The sequence below is a fragment of the Paramormyrops kingsleyae genome, chromosome 18, assembly GCF_048594095.1.
Source record: "Paramormyrops kingsleyae isolate MSU_618 chromosome 18, PKINGS_0.4, whole genome shotgun sequence".
In the NCBI taxonomy this organism is placed as follows: domain Eukaryota; kingdom Metazoa; phylum Chordata; class Actinopteri; order Osteoglossiformes; family Mormyridae; genus Paramormyrops; species Paramormyrops kingsleyae.
Genome location: NC_132814.1, coordinates 7,197,254 through 7,214,686, shown reverse-complemented (window position 1 = coordinate 7,214,686; position 17,433 = coordinate 7,197,254). Strand labels below are relative to the sequence as shown.

The following is a 17,433-nucleotide window of genomic DNA, read 5'->3' as shown; positions in this document are numbered from 1 at the left end:
GGAGAAATTCAAATAATCCAGCAAACAAGATAACATTATCTCTTACTTCTACTCATCAATTCCATCTAGCAAACAGTGTCACACCAAATGTGAGTGCTGTCATTCTCTTATTCCTCGGTTTCTGATAATTAATGATCTTAAGTTTCAAATCCGTCATTTGAATAGGTTATTTCCTTGAAAACCTAGTGATGGTTTGACTAGAACTGTGAAAGAGCACAACCAAAACAAGATCAGCCCAGGCTGCTTCTCTGCTTTATTGAATGTGAGCTTTCTGTTTTGTACAAACAAATAGTACACTATAGGCTAGAGTAAAAAACACACTTTGGATATTATACTCAAACATTTTCAAAAACAGACAAAAATATATAATTCCAGTTTCTGATAGAGAATATTTGTTAATTTATTAAAGTACACAAACTTAAATAACATGTAAATATATGACTGACCATTCGTTTGTGCTTCACAAAAATCAATAAGTTGCAGTCAGTACACTTGAACAGCCCGATGTAGCCGCGTTTCCTCGGATTTTCTTGTGTGAATTTAACCTGAATTAGTTTTTTTCCCAAAACAAATAAATCATGGTCTGTGTTCAGAACTAACAAATTTGTTTTTCAGTGAAGGGCAATTTCAGAATGGTTTGGTTTCAAAGTTCTTAGTAGCTGCATCAGTGATTTTTATCCATTCATCCACCTCCTAACCACTTATCCTGATAAGGGGCACAAGGGGGACTGTAGACCCCATTTAATGTATGAAATCATCATTGAAACAACATGAATTCACTGGATGCTTCAAGCAAATCCAGGACATTAAGGTTAGTCCTGAACTGCCACTATTAACCAGTAGAGGGCAATATACCATTTCAAAAATAAAATCAAAGGGAACAAATAAAAAAACTATCTGGAAATCTACGACCATCCTTAACAAGCATCTGCACTGCAGACAGATGTACTGGGTGTTAATGAAAACCACGCAGCTCATGTCATTCACAACGCTTCCTTTTTCTGTCCTGCAAGCTCCTTCCAAAAAATGGATGTTATTTTTTGGTTTTTTTTTCATCCTTTCATCTCAACCTTTCCATCGCTGACACACTGTACAACAACATTGGCAATAAATGTCACAGTGGGAAAATCTCACAGATTAAAATGCAATATCTAAGTATAACATAATGTACATGTACAGGGAATATAAATCTGCCAAATGTATTATTTAGATTTTAAAAGCTTGTATAGATTTAGGGAACACTGTAAAGTGAGTGGTGCAAAAACACACAAAAAAGGCACGATAATTCGGGCCGTTTGGTGCAAGAATAAAGTGAAATACAAGTATATCTTTTTTTTTGGAGAACCACTGGAATATGCCAACAATTGCCTGAGTGTTAAAACAAATAAAACATTGACATTTTTTTTTCAACATGCATTCACATCTCCAGTCAATACAGCAGCCTGACAGGCAATGCGATAGCAGTAAAAGTACAAAATGTTTGTCCATTAAGAAAGACTGACATTCCTCTGGCATCCATAGAAGTCTTTTTTTCACAGAAAAAACAGGAGTATCAAACATTTAGTAAAGTCAGTTCATGACAAACCAAGGACATTTGCATGCATTTTTCCCATAGTATAGAGGTTGAATACAAAGGCAAACAGATTGCAAAAAATGTCACGAATGTGGCAGCGAGAGAGTCTACCTTGGTGAGCCAGCCTTACTGACACATCTCCTGCAGCTTTGGGCCATTTCTGGGGCAAAGAATTAACCTGACTAAAGATCCTGTTACCTCCCATAGTCCCTCCTATGCTATACAACACCTGAACAAAATGCTCATGAAGTGTTACTTGCACAAAAATGTTCTGAGGGCAGAATAAAAAATGATTGGTTCAGGGAGATTAGATTTTAGAGGAGGTGGCTTCAAGCAGCGAGAGGAGGCGGGACCAACCAATCAGATATCTTGGACCCGCCTCCTCTACAATTCGATTGGTTATCTCTCTGAACCAATAATTTCTCGTTCTGCCCTCTGAACATTTTTGCGTAAAAGTAAAACTCCCATGAGCGAACAAAACAAATAAAACTTCTAAAGTAGCTTTATCACAGAACAACAAAATACACCAAAAGGCTTGCTATGAACCAGGTGCTGTGTCAATGTCAGCTGAGTATGATAAATAATTTAATAGGTGGGGAAAAAAGTTCTGCCTTCCTGTTGGGTGAAGGCATGTGTTTAAGATGCCTGACTGTACAGCCCCTTCTGCCGTGTTACTGTCTGCTGTCAGTGTTTGCAGTGCAGGTAATGTGTCAAACTGGTGACTGTGAGATACAGCATGCCGTGTCAAACTGGTGACTGTGAGATACAGCATGCCGTGTCAAACTGGTGACTGTGAGATACAGCATGCCGTGTCAAACTGGTGACTGTGAGATACAGCATGCCGTGTCAAACTGGTGACTGTGAGATACAGCATGCGGTGTCAAACTGGTGACTGTGAGATACAGCATGCCGTGTCAAACTGGTGACTGTGAGATACAGCATGCCGTGCCAAACTGGTGACTGTGAGATACAGCATGCCGTGCCAAACTGGTGACTGTGAGATACAGCATGCCGTGCCAAACTGGTGACTGTGAGATACAGCATGCTGTGCCAAACTGGTGACTGTGAGATACAGCATGCTACTTTTCTGCATTTTTTGTAAATACTCTGCACCAAACAAACTCAGCTGGCAGGTTCGAGAATAACTTTAGCTTTTCCTTCATTTAAGTTTATCTTGTGTTATGTGATAGACCATGAGTTGTTAATCTTATGATACAATAGGGAATGATTTGGGGGGCGTAGTTTCTTAAAAAGGTGCACTATGTAATCGACAGCAAACACTCACATTTTATACTGACTTACATTTCTTACATAATCTTTCTTACTGATGTGTATCTTTTCTAATAACCTCTCATCTGTTTCTCCAAAATGTTCTGAATAGCTCAGGAAACTAACATCTACTGTATGCTTTCGGATTATTTGATCTGACACACTTGGAAACAGGTTTAAAACACATGTTGCTTTCTAAACAAATCTTTTAGGAATGATCAGGAAACAGAGCTGAATACAGTGCACCTTTGACCACCCAATCTGATAAAAAAAATATTAAACAATAAATAAATAAATATTTTCTTCCTGGGAGTCACTGTTCTCCTGGGCAAATTAAAATCACTTTTATAACCAAATAGCTATAAGAGCATTTCACAGTATAATCCGTTCTCAGACTGACTACATAACTTCAGGGATTCTGTCAGCGTTGGTTCAATCCTGCATTAATTTGGCCAACTAAAGCACAGACGCCACTGCATGGGTGACATTCTCATAGTGTTTTCTCACCAGCAATTGCATTGATGTAAATTTTCTGGTTCGTTTTAGAGAACCACTATTAATCTATCATATCGACACCACATGTCACATTTATAATTAGGATGGGCAGCTCTTTGACTCTGGAGACAAAGCAAGATCTATATTCTCTGGCAAGGGTTACATTATGTCCTGGGTAACTTTATGTCATGAAACCGTAACTTCAGTGTAAGATACATATAAAATTTGGGGAATATGAAATGAGGCAGATTTCATCTGCAAACCATTATCTGAATTAGGATCTTGTGGGAATGAATGTGTCAGTCAAGGCAGGCTCTCACCCAGGCCAGACAGAACGAGCTGCTAGCCACAATGGAGGGTAGGTTGTGTTTAGTCACTGAACACTGATCCTGGCAGTTCGTTGGTCAATGTGTGCCATCGCTCGATTTTCTTGTCCTTATTCTTGAGGCAGTCAAACCAGTGTTTCAGCCTTTCTCCATTGGCATTAATCCCCAGAGAAACTCCACCTATTAAACAAATAAAACACTAATTCCTGTAAAGGCACTTTTTTTTTGAAGGTAGACAAAATATTTTGAGAAAGCTTCCTTATCTGTCGTGCAGTGTACTATGTCTAACAAAATATCTCAAGAGGTCAGGTCTGCCTCCATTGTGATCAAAATATTTATCAATTGGCATACAGGAGCCAAATAATTTGTGGGCTGATTTCCATTTTTTGTGATTGATTGGATTAAATAAGAGGTCAAGTAGCTGCAAATCATTCTAAGAGCAAAAGAGTGAGCAGTGATTGAAATGTAAAAGCACAGTTTGCAGTACAAAGCTTATGACCAGTAAACAATTTACTCATGCAGTGAGTGTAATCAACTCATCTTCAAATAATTATTTTGAAAAAGATGGGATTTTAAAAATGAATAAGGTGGGACTTACCAATGAAATCGTTGGACTTTCCAATGTCATAATCCCACACTGTCACCTCCAAGGTCTTCTTTGTTAGGTCAGCATATTTGATTTCATAGAAGAATTCCTGAAAATGACAAACAGAAATCTCATCAGTAGCACAAATAACGTGGGCAAGCAGTATGTACTTTTCATGTCAACAAACCAACCAACAAACAATACACAACAGATACAAATCTGGCCATTTTCATTATGTACAGATAAAAGCAAAGAATGCTTTGACTCTGATTAAAATGCCATTAATATGACAGGATCACACAACTGCTTCTTTTTCACTCATCTGTGTACCTAGAAATTCTAGGCCTGCTGTCAAAATGTGACGCTGTCCTGCGCCCCGGTACAATTAAATTTTATAATTTTATATGTATAATTTAACATATTCAAGAGCCCCTCTGAAGTGCTGGGCCCCCTGAATCTGCCAGGGTATCCACACCCCTCCAAGGCCGCCATCCTTGTGAGTGGATGTTAGTTAGTTAGTTAGTTGGTTGGATGAAAAATCACGGGACTTGAAGTTAAGAGGATTGAAATTTTGTTTAAAGCAAATTTCATGACAGGGTGCTTTGTAGATTCTTAAATGACTCCAGGCATCAACAAACATTACATTTCTTTAAGAGACGGCGCTTTGAAAGTCTTCTTCTAGTCATGGCTTTTCTTCCACAAAATATATTTCCCAGTTTGCATAATATTCATTGTTCAGTTTGCCCCAATTTAACCTCCAGTTTGGTCTATGTGTTCAGCCACAGTCAGAGAAGATAAAAGTCCTTCCCCCATTCACACTTGCCTCTACTACATCATTTATTTATTTTTACAATGTCAATCAATTGCTGCCATGTACAGTATCAATCAATCACAGCATGTCACCTAAAAAGGAGAGTAATAGTGTCATATCACATGACCTGGCCACCTGTCCTAAACACAGTAAAAATGATTTTGGAGGAGTTTCACCAGAGAGTGAAGGAAATGTGGCGATTGAGAGCTCAGCATATATGTGGGACCAACTTCAGGACAGTTGGAAAAGTATCTCAGGAGGCCACCTCATGAAATTGGGATAGAGGAGACAGTCGGGTCAGACAGTCCTGGGACAATTGGGGTTAAGGGCCTTGGTGGGATCACTCTGCTGACCCAGGGATTTGAACCAGCAACCTTCTGAGCCCCAAACCACAGAGCTACCTCCCCAACAAATTATAATTTTTTGTTTAATACTTTTTTGGTCAGTGCATAATTCCATATATGTCATTTTATGGTTCTGGAATCTTAATAATTATTCTAAAATGTGGAGAATAGTACAAATAAACCTTTCTGAGGGCCGGTGTAGCCAAACTTTTACTGGTACTGTAGGTGAGCGGAGATGGGGCTGCTTTGTGGGAGTGACAGGATGCTCTCCCCAGGCAGCCAGTGTGTCACAGACCCCTGATCGACAGCATTTTTACTAGGTTTTGCTGCTTCACTGCTAATTTTCTGAGCAAATGTTCACTTACTGCCCAGCTGTACTCATTCTCTCTGACTGCACAGTCCGGTGCACTGGAACAGTACAACCAACAATAATAGAGTCCATTTCTGTAAATTCACTTTTCCTGACAGTGTATATATACTGTGTGTATGATTGCCATGGGAAGAGAGATAATGAGACAGAGTAAAGAGCAAATTGCCGCCTCACCTCATTAAACTCTGGGTTTAGTGTTTTCTTTTTTACTGCAGTCTTGTGCTTTGATTTCTTGTTCTCGTCTGGCTTCAGATACCTGTGGGACAGCAACTTAATTTTCATCATCAATCAAACTATAAAGCATAATTTAGTCTGTCCCTCATTGTAAATTTGCATCAAGAAAAGAATACATTCACTGTTCATAGTACTATGATGATGTGGTTACAGTGACAGATGATAATATGGGAAAAAAAGTAGCATATTTTTCATGAGTGGATTTGATAGTAGTGGATTTTACTGGAGGAAACTGTGACAGATAGGCTGAAGTGAAAAGAAAATCACAAAACCTGCCAAAAATCACAAAGTAAGGACGGGCCAAACAGCAACTTTCTGTAGTTTGAAATTGTAAAAATCCCCGCCGATATCTTCTTCTCCAGCAGAGGGCATTGCAGAACTATATTCAGTTTTTAACGCGTCGCTGTTGGAGCTTCTAAGCATATACACTAAGCATATACACAAACAACGCTGTATATACAAAAAACTGCACTTCAGTTACTTGAAACCTATGCGATTGAACACTGCAGAACAATACATATTAAATAGATATTATGAGATTTCAACCCACATAACATGATCAATATTTCAGCACTTTTTTCTTTGTAACAAAGATACGGATCTGCCTTTTTCATAACAATTTTAAAAACATTATTTCGTAATACTGGGGTTTTAATATATTTTAATATTCAGTACACTGGTGCAATTCAAAGTACTGTAATTTAATCAAGTACTCAAGGCAACATGTTATCTTGTAGATACAGTTATGAAAGCCTTGCAATCTTAGACCAGTGTTTCCCAACCCAGTCCTCAGAGACCCCCAGACAGTCCACATTTTTGCGCCAACCCAGCTTCCGGCCAATCACGAACACCGAATACCCGGCATGGTTGTGTTGGGAGCTGGGTCGGAGCAAAAACGTGGACTGTCTGAAGGTTGACAAGGACTGGAATTGGAAAGACTGATCTAGACTATTGTTAGATATACAACCTGGAGAGGAAACTGGAATGGACGGCACCGCTGTTCCACAACTCCAGGCTGGGAACTCAGATCCCACGTCTGAGATTTATGTGTGTGGAGTTTGCATGTTGTCCCGCGTTACGTCGGTATCCTCCAGCTATGCAAATTCCCTCATACAGTCAGGATAATTGATAATTGGTGTATCTAAGTAGCCCCAGAGAATATAACTGTGTGTGTGCCCTGTGTCGGAATGCCATCCCATCCATGTGGCTCTTGTCTTATTTTGTTCCTGCTGTGCAGCTCTTGCTCCTATAATACTTACTCTTGTACCTGGGCATTCACTGGAAGCTCAGCCTGGCTGCTTTTATGACTAGTCGACTCGCTGACATGTTTGCAATGTGCTATTTGCCTGTATAAAATTAAATGTACAAGTAGCCCAACCCTCTGCTTTCAGGAACAGGCTCCCTGTGACTCACATCAGGTCGATAAGTTACTATAATGTTTGAGAAAGTATGCAGGAAAGACAGAAAATGATAAAGAATCCTTAAGATTAAAATTTAAATGGTGTCCTGTCACTGCGAACTCTGAACCCCAGAAGTCCTGCAGAAATCTACAGTCTCAGCATCTGAAGGCTTGCTGACAGCTGCCTAAGAGAGTCAGACTGTTGACACGAGAAGATGTTGCGTGTAAAACCACGTATTCTTTATCCACTACAAGAGCTGGTTTCCAGAGGTTTTCTGCTTGTGCCAAAATCACGTAAATGTGATTCAGGTTTGTCTCTAATTGTGGATTAGGGTACCCATATCAGCGTTTCATTCTGCCAAGCGGGAGGAAACATCCGAGTCACTCTTGCTGAAGCGGTTTATCTGGCAAAGCGGGTTATCTGTCTCGCTGAAGAGCCCCGCCCAGGTCATCCACTCAGGTGCTGACTATGCATGGATTAATTTTACCATATCACACTGAGAGACGGTGTCTAGCATTATTCTCTTCAAAACATCCTGCTGTAGTGAGTATGATTTTAATTGGCGTGATAACGACCAAAGTACTAAAGTGTATCAGTATAGCTATTCTCTCAAATGTTGCCTGTAGAGCTGACCCTCTGATACAAGATGTGGAATTTCATACTTTCTGTATCTTAGAACCAATTTCAATAAATTATTACGGCTACCCCCACCATGCCCGACAGCGGCTGAAAATATGTCTCCTGCAGAGAGATATCTAAGTATGTAATCATGCCATATTGCTTCAGGCTAGCAGTCTGAAAATGCAGCTCCAGAGGACAAACTGAGAACAGCACTGCGCACTCAACTTGCTATTAATGTTGGGTAACACTTTATTTGACAGGGCACAAATAATATAATGCTATAATTTTTGTATTAATTAACTACAAAGTTTTAGTACCATACTGATTTCATGTTAATTCATCAGTAGTGAATCATGACATCTTTTAACGAGCAGATACAATGTTTGTTACTACATCTGTTAATTCTGTAAACCTTTGTGAACTACTGAAGGAACAAGTAATTAATAACACAAGTGAAATACTGATCTCATGTTCGTTCATTTTTAATGAACTGCAACATCTTTTGTCAAGCAGCCATATTTGTTCATGATTTGTACTTCAGTAGTAACTCAGTTATTACTAAGTCTCTGTGCCCCGTCGAGTAAAGTGTCACCTAATTTTTTTGTTTACAAGACTCTTTGTGTATGAAAAAGAGACATTTTCCTTCTTTCCCATCATTCCTTTCCCGTTCATTTCAATGCCAGTTACGCTGCACCATCAACATAACAATGATACGTTTTTACAACATTTTCGTTAAGCGCACATGCAGCCAAAGGGCAGGAATCTTTTCCAGCTGAATGTGTCAGTAGTTAGCACGTTACATTAGCATGTTAGTAAAGCCGTATATCTCTAAGTAACAGATACTGTCAAGGAAACGCAGAGGAAATGTAAGCGTGCGAGGATTATAAATATGATTATTAATGAGATTTCTGAGCGGTACGAAGCAGCATTGACCAGACTCATTGAGATGCAAAATATTGTAACAAAGCATAGAGGCAGTGACTCTCTGTGAGCTTATGACAGCATCAGCCGCCTGTCATCCAACATAAAGTTAACTGGTTCACGGTAAATAACAGCTGAAAGGAGCAGCACGCAGAAATGAATAAGCTAGCTGGCAAATATATTCATCACCGTGACACTATATTAAAACATCACTTTGACACCACACTAAAACTATATATCACTTGGTGTGTTTTATGGCCGTTTGTGTGTAGGCAATTATATTTCAGCCAGAGAAGGAAGACACCTTGCTTAGCTGGTGGGTGGGGGCTGAGATTCCGGGAGGTGGGGGGGGGTAATTCTAAGATTTGTTTTTTATGGAGGAAGGCCAGCCTCATTAGCCAATGGTATGTTTTGATTTGGTGAGTGATTGGAGAGGGGGAACTCTGGGGGCCAATCAGCTTTCAGCCGGGCCCTGTGGCCCCACCCCTGTATACTCCAAATAACCAAAAACAGCAACTTTATATGACCTCACACTGTGGTGTTTATCGTGTTGCTCTATGAGGTATGTTACACAGTATTTCAATTATTTGAGATATGAAATCATAGATGCTGTGCACAAGAACATCCATGATACATTGACAGAGCACCCTGACAAAACACATCAATAATTCTGCTTGTTCATGGGACAGATATCCATGTTGACATGCCAGGCAATCAGTAGTGTGACAGATCTGAGTGCAAGCACGACTCGGGGAGAAGTGAAAGTGAAAAGCAATATCGACCTAGCAACAAGACTGGGCTGTGATGCTGTACGGCCTGGATAATGAATGACAATCATGAATTGACATGTTGGAAACACAGCACAGGCTTATGACATCCTGAAGGGGCGGGCACTGCTCTGCATTACGCGTCGTGATGAATGGATTCCCGCACGAGATACTACAATGGCTGAAATTCTTCAGGGGACACCTTCATCGTAAGCTGATTCTGTTCGCTGGTCACAGCGTCCCACAGAATCAAAGGAAAGTGTATTACAGTACAAACACTCCTCCCCGGGGAACTTCTGCATTCCTCACCCTCTTCTGTTATGTTACCAGGAGACAATATCCTTCCAGATGGTATGTGTCGTCTGTCAGTCTGCATGTAACTACCAATATTCATGTTTAGCTTCGAAATTTACCTTAACCTTAACAATATAATTTAATTTGATTGAACTTCAATGTATATGTTGATTGAATGTTCAAATGGCATTTTCATCTGATCAGTAGGGGGCGCAATTGCACCCCCTGCCCCTCAGTAAAATCACCCATCCATCCATCCATCCATCCATCCCCTGACTGCTTGCAGGAGCACCTGAAACACTTCCCAGGCAGCAAAGGCCACCAGGCTCTTTCTGAAATGCTTCTAAAAATGTATGTTTTCTCTAAAACTGGCGTTATTTCTTAAGAAGTACAGATAAAGACTTACAAACCCCTTGTTGTAAATAGAGGAGGTTTACAAAAGACAGAGTCTTACTGCGATTCTGGGCTGGAGTGTCTTGCTGATATCTGTAATCGCAGAAGATCTGCAGGGTGCCACTACTGAGATGTTAGGAAGCACAATTTGTGGAAGCCCTGTTTTATCCATGACCCATAATTTTTTTTTCTTATTTTGATCTTCCATTGATCTTTGCAGGGCTAGTAAGTAATTAACCTTGCACTGTAGGAACACTATACTATACAGCTATACTATACAGCTATACTATACAGTGATACAGGGGCTGTGGTAATTGTTTCCCAGTTATTTGTCAAACAGACTTTCACAAAAGTGATATGACATCTTAATTTATTAAGTCAGTAGAGAGTAAATGCAGTTTTCTAACTTCTAGCAAACTGAATCAGTCATTCAATGAGCTTTCATTGTACTGTGTACAAAACAAAGCAGTTTAATGTAATATTAAATCATTTTTTATTTTATACACGCAAAATCCTGTTATAAAGTATTACATCCCCTTTACTTAGGACATCTTGGTGCCGGTAACACTGGACAGAGAGAGTTTGAGAGCAATAATGAATTATTGCCAAACAAATAAAAAATAAAAGGATTCTTGAAAACTCTGTACACATTCAATGTTAATTTGAGCCAGAATCAATCTGATGAACGTTTTACGATCAGAGTGAAGCTGTCAGCACTCAATTTCTATAGACCAGTGTTTCCCAGCCCAGTCCTCGTGGACCAACAAATGGTCCACATTTTTGCTCCCTCCCAGCTCCCAGGTTGAGACACACTACTCTAGATCCAAGTCATAGAAATGCCAGACTTCAAGTGAAAGCAAATCCATGCCTTGGTAGCTGGGCCAGTGGTGGACTTCTCAGGAGTGGGCATTCTGCCAAAATATCTATAACGGAGGAAGTTCAGCTGTTCTATAATCCATCATTCAATAGACAGTGATTAAAAACAGGATATATTGTAGAGAAGAAAGATGGAGACAACTGTTCACTAAGTAATACAAAATGATGTAGATCCTCCAATCAAGTTTCCCTTAAACTACTTTTCTGAAGCGACCCTTTTGGCAGATGTGGATCTTATTATAATTCATGACGTACTTTATATTCCGCAGTTAAAATTCTCACTGAGTTGGTCTAGTGTGCTGGTTGTAGTGTAATGCCTTTTAGATACCTTGCTGCAGCACGTCTTGGACTATTGAATGAGCTGTTAATTCTGCTCTGTGCTCTGCACAGCTCAGCAGAACATCAGGCTGTCTTTCAGTCAAAGCTGAGACGCCGATGATCCAAAGTACAACAATAATTCCACATCCAGTTCATTGAAAAACAGGACCTAACTCAAGCTTTTTGGTGGTGCTGTGGACAGACTGAAACGCAATACTGCTAAGCCCCATAAATGTCCCTCAAGTGAAGAAGTTCTGCAGAGGCCAAGTGATCCCAGAATTCCTCTACGCGGGTTGTTTATTTGTCCACTCATATTTCTTAGCAATTTGATAACATTCAGTATCACAAAAATCAAATACTTTTCTTATATACAAATACAAGCACGAAGCATTGCTTTGTATAGAGGATGGTCAAGTCCTTTTGTGACTTTTGTGTCACTATATAAAGAGCTGCAGCACAGCCGGTCCTCATAGATCTTTTGCACTCTCCAGGGAGTAGCACTGTCCCCCTTGTATTACTGGGAACTGCACAAGCAGCATTCTTATAGCAAGGGGTAAACACTGAAAGATGATGCCACTTTACAGCAGGGCAAACTGTGAGATAAGCCTTGAGATATATCAACAGAAAAGAATTCCAAAAGTGTGTAACAGAATGATAAAAGTGCAGTATGAACAGCCAGCAGTAGAGCTGGCCAACATGCCCTAAAAACAATATCACAATATATTCAGTAATTTTCACAATATCAATAATTATCATGCTATTATAAAATATGACATGTAGTTTGAAGTTATGGAGAATGTGACAAGTATAATGATGAATTACACCAACAGCAGACTCATACCTCGATGCAATTTGTGTAAGAATAGTGCATGCTAACCGTTAATCATGCAAGAAATCAAGTGCTTAGGCTATATCACGATTCTCACGACACTTAAATTGAAGATGATATGAATGTTCAGAACCACGATACGATATTTTAACGATATATCGCCCAGCCTTAGCTAGCAGCAGGGTAAACACCTACGTTTTGACGTAAGGGTCAGAGAAGCCATTGGCGTCCATGGCGGCCAGGTGGGCGCAGCGTATGATGCCCACGATCAGGCCGCACTTCTGTGAGCTGTACTTCAGGGAGATCATGATGCGTCCTCTCTCCTCCAGGGATTTGTCGTCTGTTTTGTCAATCTGTGGAAATGGGGTGAGGATTATTGGGGGGGGGGGGACTGATCTCTCTTTTTACTCCTCTGTTGCTGACTGCCCCACAGATCCACTTTCTTGTAGGTTTTACTGAAATTTTTGAAAATGCAGGTGCACAGGACAAGGACCACAGAAAAAGCACTGCAGTGAAATGTGATCTCCTGCTGCAATACAGTGAAAATTACACCATCAGGCAGAAAATGACAACAAAAGGAAGGATTCTGAATATTTTTAAAAAGTACAAAAATGCAGGACAGTACAAAACAAGGGGTTAAGGCTGTACGTCCATAGTGTCTGAGTATGTAATCAAATGCCTCTGCAGTTAGCAGTTACTGCACGCGCTGCTATGTTTTATTGATCGCACTCAGGGAGAGCCTACAGAACAGTCTGAGGGCCACTGGCTGCTCTTCGTTATACAAAAATAGAGTGATATTTTCCGTTCACATCAATTTACAGCTATTATGAATTTTTTCCTGGGGTGCAGTTTTGGTTTCCTACAATGGATTTCTACATTATTGCAATACACTTTAGCCAGTGGCTCAGCTGCTGGTGGAACTCAAGTAGGTTCCTCAAGCTTTTGAGGGACACTGCATGAATGATCTCTACAGAACTGAGCTACAGCCGATTTATTTACATCCCCCTGTCTGCCTCCAACCCAGCTTAAAAAAAAAGAAAAGAAAGAAAAGCCATTTTGGCAACTCTGTGCTGAAATCGTCAGGTAACGAAGGACAAAGGATGATTCGGCAGCACTGCTGAGAAGGTATGCAGATTAAACAGACGATAACATAGACTTATAGACACAGCCTGCTGCTCCGACAGGCAGCCACTTTCAAGCCAGTCGATTCCAAAGGGAATGACAAAAACAAACAAACCAACCAACCAACCAAACAAACAAACAAACAAACAAACAAACAAACAAATCCCACAACCTTAAGGAGAAAGATTGCTTCCTTGCCACTGTGTCAGACATTTGATATTCAGTTTGCTGCTGAGCTGCTTTGCAATCAGGAATGGGGGGGCTGACATTTAGCACTCCATTAGCTTGTGAATGAGTGTGTCGTTCGCGGCTGTGACTGAACCTAGGTGATGTTGGGATGGGGGGCAGGGGGCTTAGTGGGAGGCTGTTTGCCTTCTTATTCTCTTTAACACTCTGCAAAGATTCCCCTTTGCCGCCTGCCAAAAAAAGACCCCAAGAGATACATGCTTAGAAGGTGCACACACATCTTTCCTTCTCTCTGGCACCACCTAGCTGTGAGGTTATGGAATAGGCAGTCCCTGTGGCTGAAACATCTTTCTTAATCATCCATAAAGCCAGCAGCAGAGCTCTCACAGCAATGCACAGTATTTTTAAGTTTTAGGATCTGACAAATTGAAAGCATGACAAAATAACATGGTACACATGTCGTGCTAAAGTTTCAATTGTTGACTCATATAAGTTGTCAGTGTGACCCTCTGCTTCCATAAATATGGCTGTTTGGTAAATCTCAGAATCTATCCTACAGATTTGTGGACACAAAACATTGAAGCCGTGGTGATGCTTATTGTCAGATTCTTTATTTTCTCCATGTGGCTCCAAGAAACAACCAACATTCACTCATACCAAAGTATTATTTCCATCAAACAAAAATTTACTAAAAAAAATGAAACACTGGTATTTTCCCAAACCGGTTATGTTTGGCGTAATATCATTGTAAATACAGCTTTAATCTTTAAGTACTAAAAGTACTAGAAAACCCTACAATTTACATAAATCCTTTGGTGCATCATGAATAATTTATGGTCTTTCATCCATCCATCCATCCATCCATTTTCCAACTGCTTCCCCACTACAGGGTCATGGGAGGGGGGGGGGGGGCGGGAGCTGGAATGTATCCCAGGCAACAACAGGGGCAAAACAGGGGGAGACGATGGACCGAATGCCAGCCCATCGCAGGCACACACACACTCTAAGGGCAATTTAGAAATGCCAGTGTAACAAGTGCATGCCCTTGGACTCCAGGAGGAAGTCCACAGTGCATGAGGAGAACATGCAGACTCCACACACGTGGATCTTCATCCACAGAGGATGTATCCTGGGTGTATATACAGTACTGCGCAAAAATATTTAAAGCTGTTTGTCTGGGTAATATGCATTTAATTCCTCAAAATTAGGAGTAAGACAATAAAAATTATCAAGAATTTCTTCTGTTCTCCAAAAAGTTACCGATATCTAGGCTAGATGAACACAGCTTCAGTTCCCAAACCTCTCCTAAGGGGCATCCCAGCCATTCCATGCATTTCTTACAATTTCATCACCAGCTCACTTAATTAATTAATTGAATTAGGTTTAAAAAGTCAATGGTGTATTGATTAGCCATACGAGGTGTGCTGGTGGTCAAGTCCAAAATACATGGCTGTATTGAGAGGTTTCCAAACGGCTAAGCAGACACACTTTGACAGACATCGTAGTTTTCCACCAACATGAATGTTATTTAAATATTATTTCCTTTGGCTGCCTTAAGACTTTTGTACAGTTCTGTATATAGAAATTCAACTGGAAATGTGAAAAAAGATCTTTTTATATATAAATCATATTTATATAATTTCATGAAGGACATCATAAAAGTATCTTCCAAAACTGTGCTTAAAAGTCGGGGTGGAGGCACACAACCTGTTTGACATGACTGGTTAACTGTAACGTTAGAATGGTTATTACAGTACAGTCATCCACTCACTCCCCGTCCTCCCGCCCTGTCAGCCTGATCTCGGATCACAAAAACCCGTCACCTCTGCCATTCTGTGACTGTACAGAAGCCTGCATGAATGAGATGCTTCGCATCGCAGATATTAAGGAGAAATAGCTTCCTGTTAACCTCACCTGTTCATTTAAGGAATAAAAAGCAGCCAGTGTTTGTGGAACAGAAAAATCATGGTTCCCTTGAATTTCAGATCAGTCCTTCAGCAATCAGCAGTCTACCTTGTGGAAATACATCATGTTAATGTGATTGCTCAGACAGCACTAAGACGGTGACACTTGTTCTGATGTCGGCAATGTCCTAACATTTGCTTTTTGTAAAGCCCTCGAAAACATGCCCAGAAAAATGCCTGCTCTGCTCGACACTATAAACCCGGGGATTTCACGGATTGTTGCTGCATTTTCTTGGGTGTATTAAAGCTGTTTTTCAAAGGAATTCCTAGTCACATTATGTTATTTGCATAAGCCTTTATAAATAAACTCCGGAACAAATCTCCTCGTATTTGGAACTGCTGAAGAAGTAGTGCAACGTATAGTCTTTACAAGTTAAATATTTGATTTGGCCCATAAATCAGTAGCACTGACACTCAAAGTGGTCTCAAGGGCCAAAGAGATCATTCTTACTGTTAATTTTGTGTTAAATCACAAAATCAGCAATTCTGTACAAAAGAGTCACACACGAGGTGGGCAGACAGTCACAAAACGGTCCTTTATTTGACATCCAGCCTTCCTTGAACCCTTTCTTAAGGGCCAAACAAAAAAAATTACTATCCTGCCAAGGCCAGGATTCGAACCAGTGACCTTCTGGTCACAGAAGCCACATTATTGACACCATTAGGTGATTCTTTCTGGGGGGCACAGGTGGTCATTTGGGGGGGGGGGGGGGGGGGTGCCAATACTGTGCAAATGCCACCTCTGATCATGACTCTCAGGATGGGCGACGGACGAGCAAACTGTCACATGTCACAGGAACCGGCAAGCAGGCCCCTGTCAGGTGACACAGCGCGGTGACGCCACGCCCACCTCCAGGTACAAACAACCGGCAAGGAAATGCTACAGGCAGAGCGGCTGTTAATGAAATCCTACAGGCTGACTGTCACTCCTGCAATTGTCAGGCGGAGAAGAGGCGTCTCTCTCGCGCGCAATGACGGTATTTGGGCTGTCAGCGCTAGTGATGTAAAACCCCATTGTTCTGGCAGAGGCCCGCTTTCGCGTTCTGAAGGCTTCCTCTGATGTTAAACGGAGAGGGGAATTTTAAAAAAAACAGCCCATCAGAGCAGAACTGCGCCAAAAGCCGTTCTATGAATGAAACTCACCTGATGAAATTAGAAGCCTTTAAAAGCACGGCGGGATAAAACGGATAAAAGGCCACAGGCACAAATATTAAAGGTGAATTCCTCCTCCTGATAGAGGCTCTGAATTTGGAGTAAAAGGTGTTCAAAGGACCCAGGCAAAATCTTTTCACTGATGTTGTTATTTTATCTTTTTTTTTGGAGGTCGGTGTATTTATAAGTGCGTTTCCATGATCAAAGTCAACAACTGTATTTTGGTTAAAGAGATCAAACTAAGTGTGATTCTACGCTGTGTAGGAAACTCTGGTTTTGTATTTGTCAATGGATATTAATAACACATTGGAGGACGTAGATAATAGGGCTACAACAGCAATAGACAAGTCATGTTCTATATTTAAACTCCCACACCTTTGAATCATGTGGCAAATTGCTGTCTAGGTATCTATATAACCCACATATATACCTACATACATAAGCTACATACAATACTGGTCTAAAGTCTGGACTCACCTACTGGAAATCATGTGTTTTTCAACAAAATAATAACCCTAAGCTCACCTTGAGGTTATGTAAGTATTATTGTGAACAAGGAAAGCGATGGAGTGCTGTGACAGA

The 17,433-nt window shown here is 40.6% G+C and overlaps 1 protein-coding gene across 6 annotated transcripts in view; it reads right to left on the bottom strand.

Annotated features, from left to right (window-relative positions):
- Positions 1–375: 375 nt before the first annotated feature.
- The window catches only part of doc2b (double C2-like domains, beta), a 209,524-nt gene continuing 192,466 nt past the window's right edge, over positions 376–17,433 (bottom strand). For all 6 annotated transcript variants that reach the window (XM_072701925.1, XM_072701923.1, XM_072701926.1 and 3 more), the window contains 4 exons: positions 12,623–12,780; positions 5,949–6,030; positions 4,262–4,358; positions 376–3,843 (listed from right to left, as the gene is read on the bottom strand). In XM_072701925.1, coding sequence (XP_072558026.1) covers positions 3,707–3,843; positions 4,262–4,358; positions 5,949–6,030; positions 12,623–12,780 — 474 coding nt within the window. In that variant the 3' untranslated portion in view covers positions 376–3,706. The remainder of the gene's footprint in view (positions 3,844–4,261; positions 4,359–5,948; positions 6,031–12,622; positions 12,781–17,433) is intronic.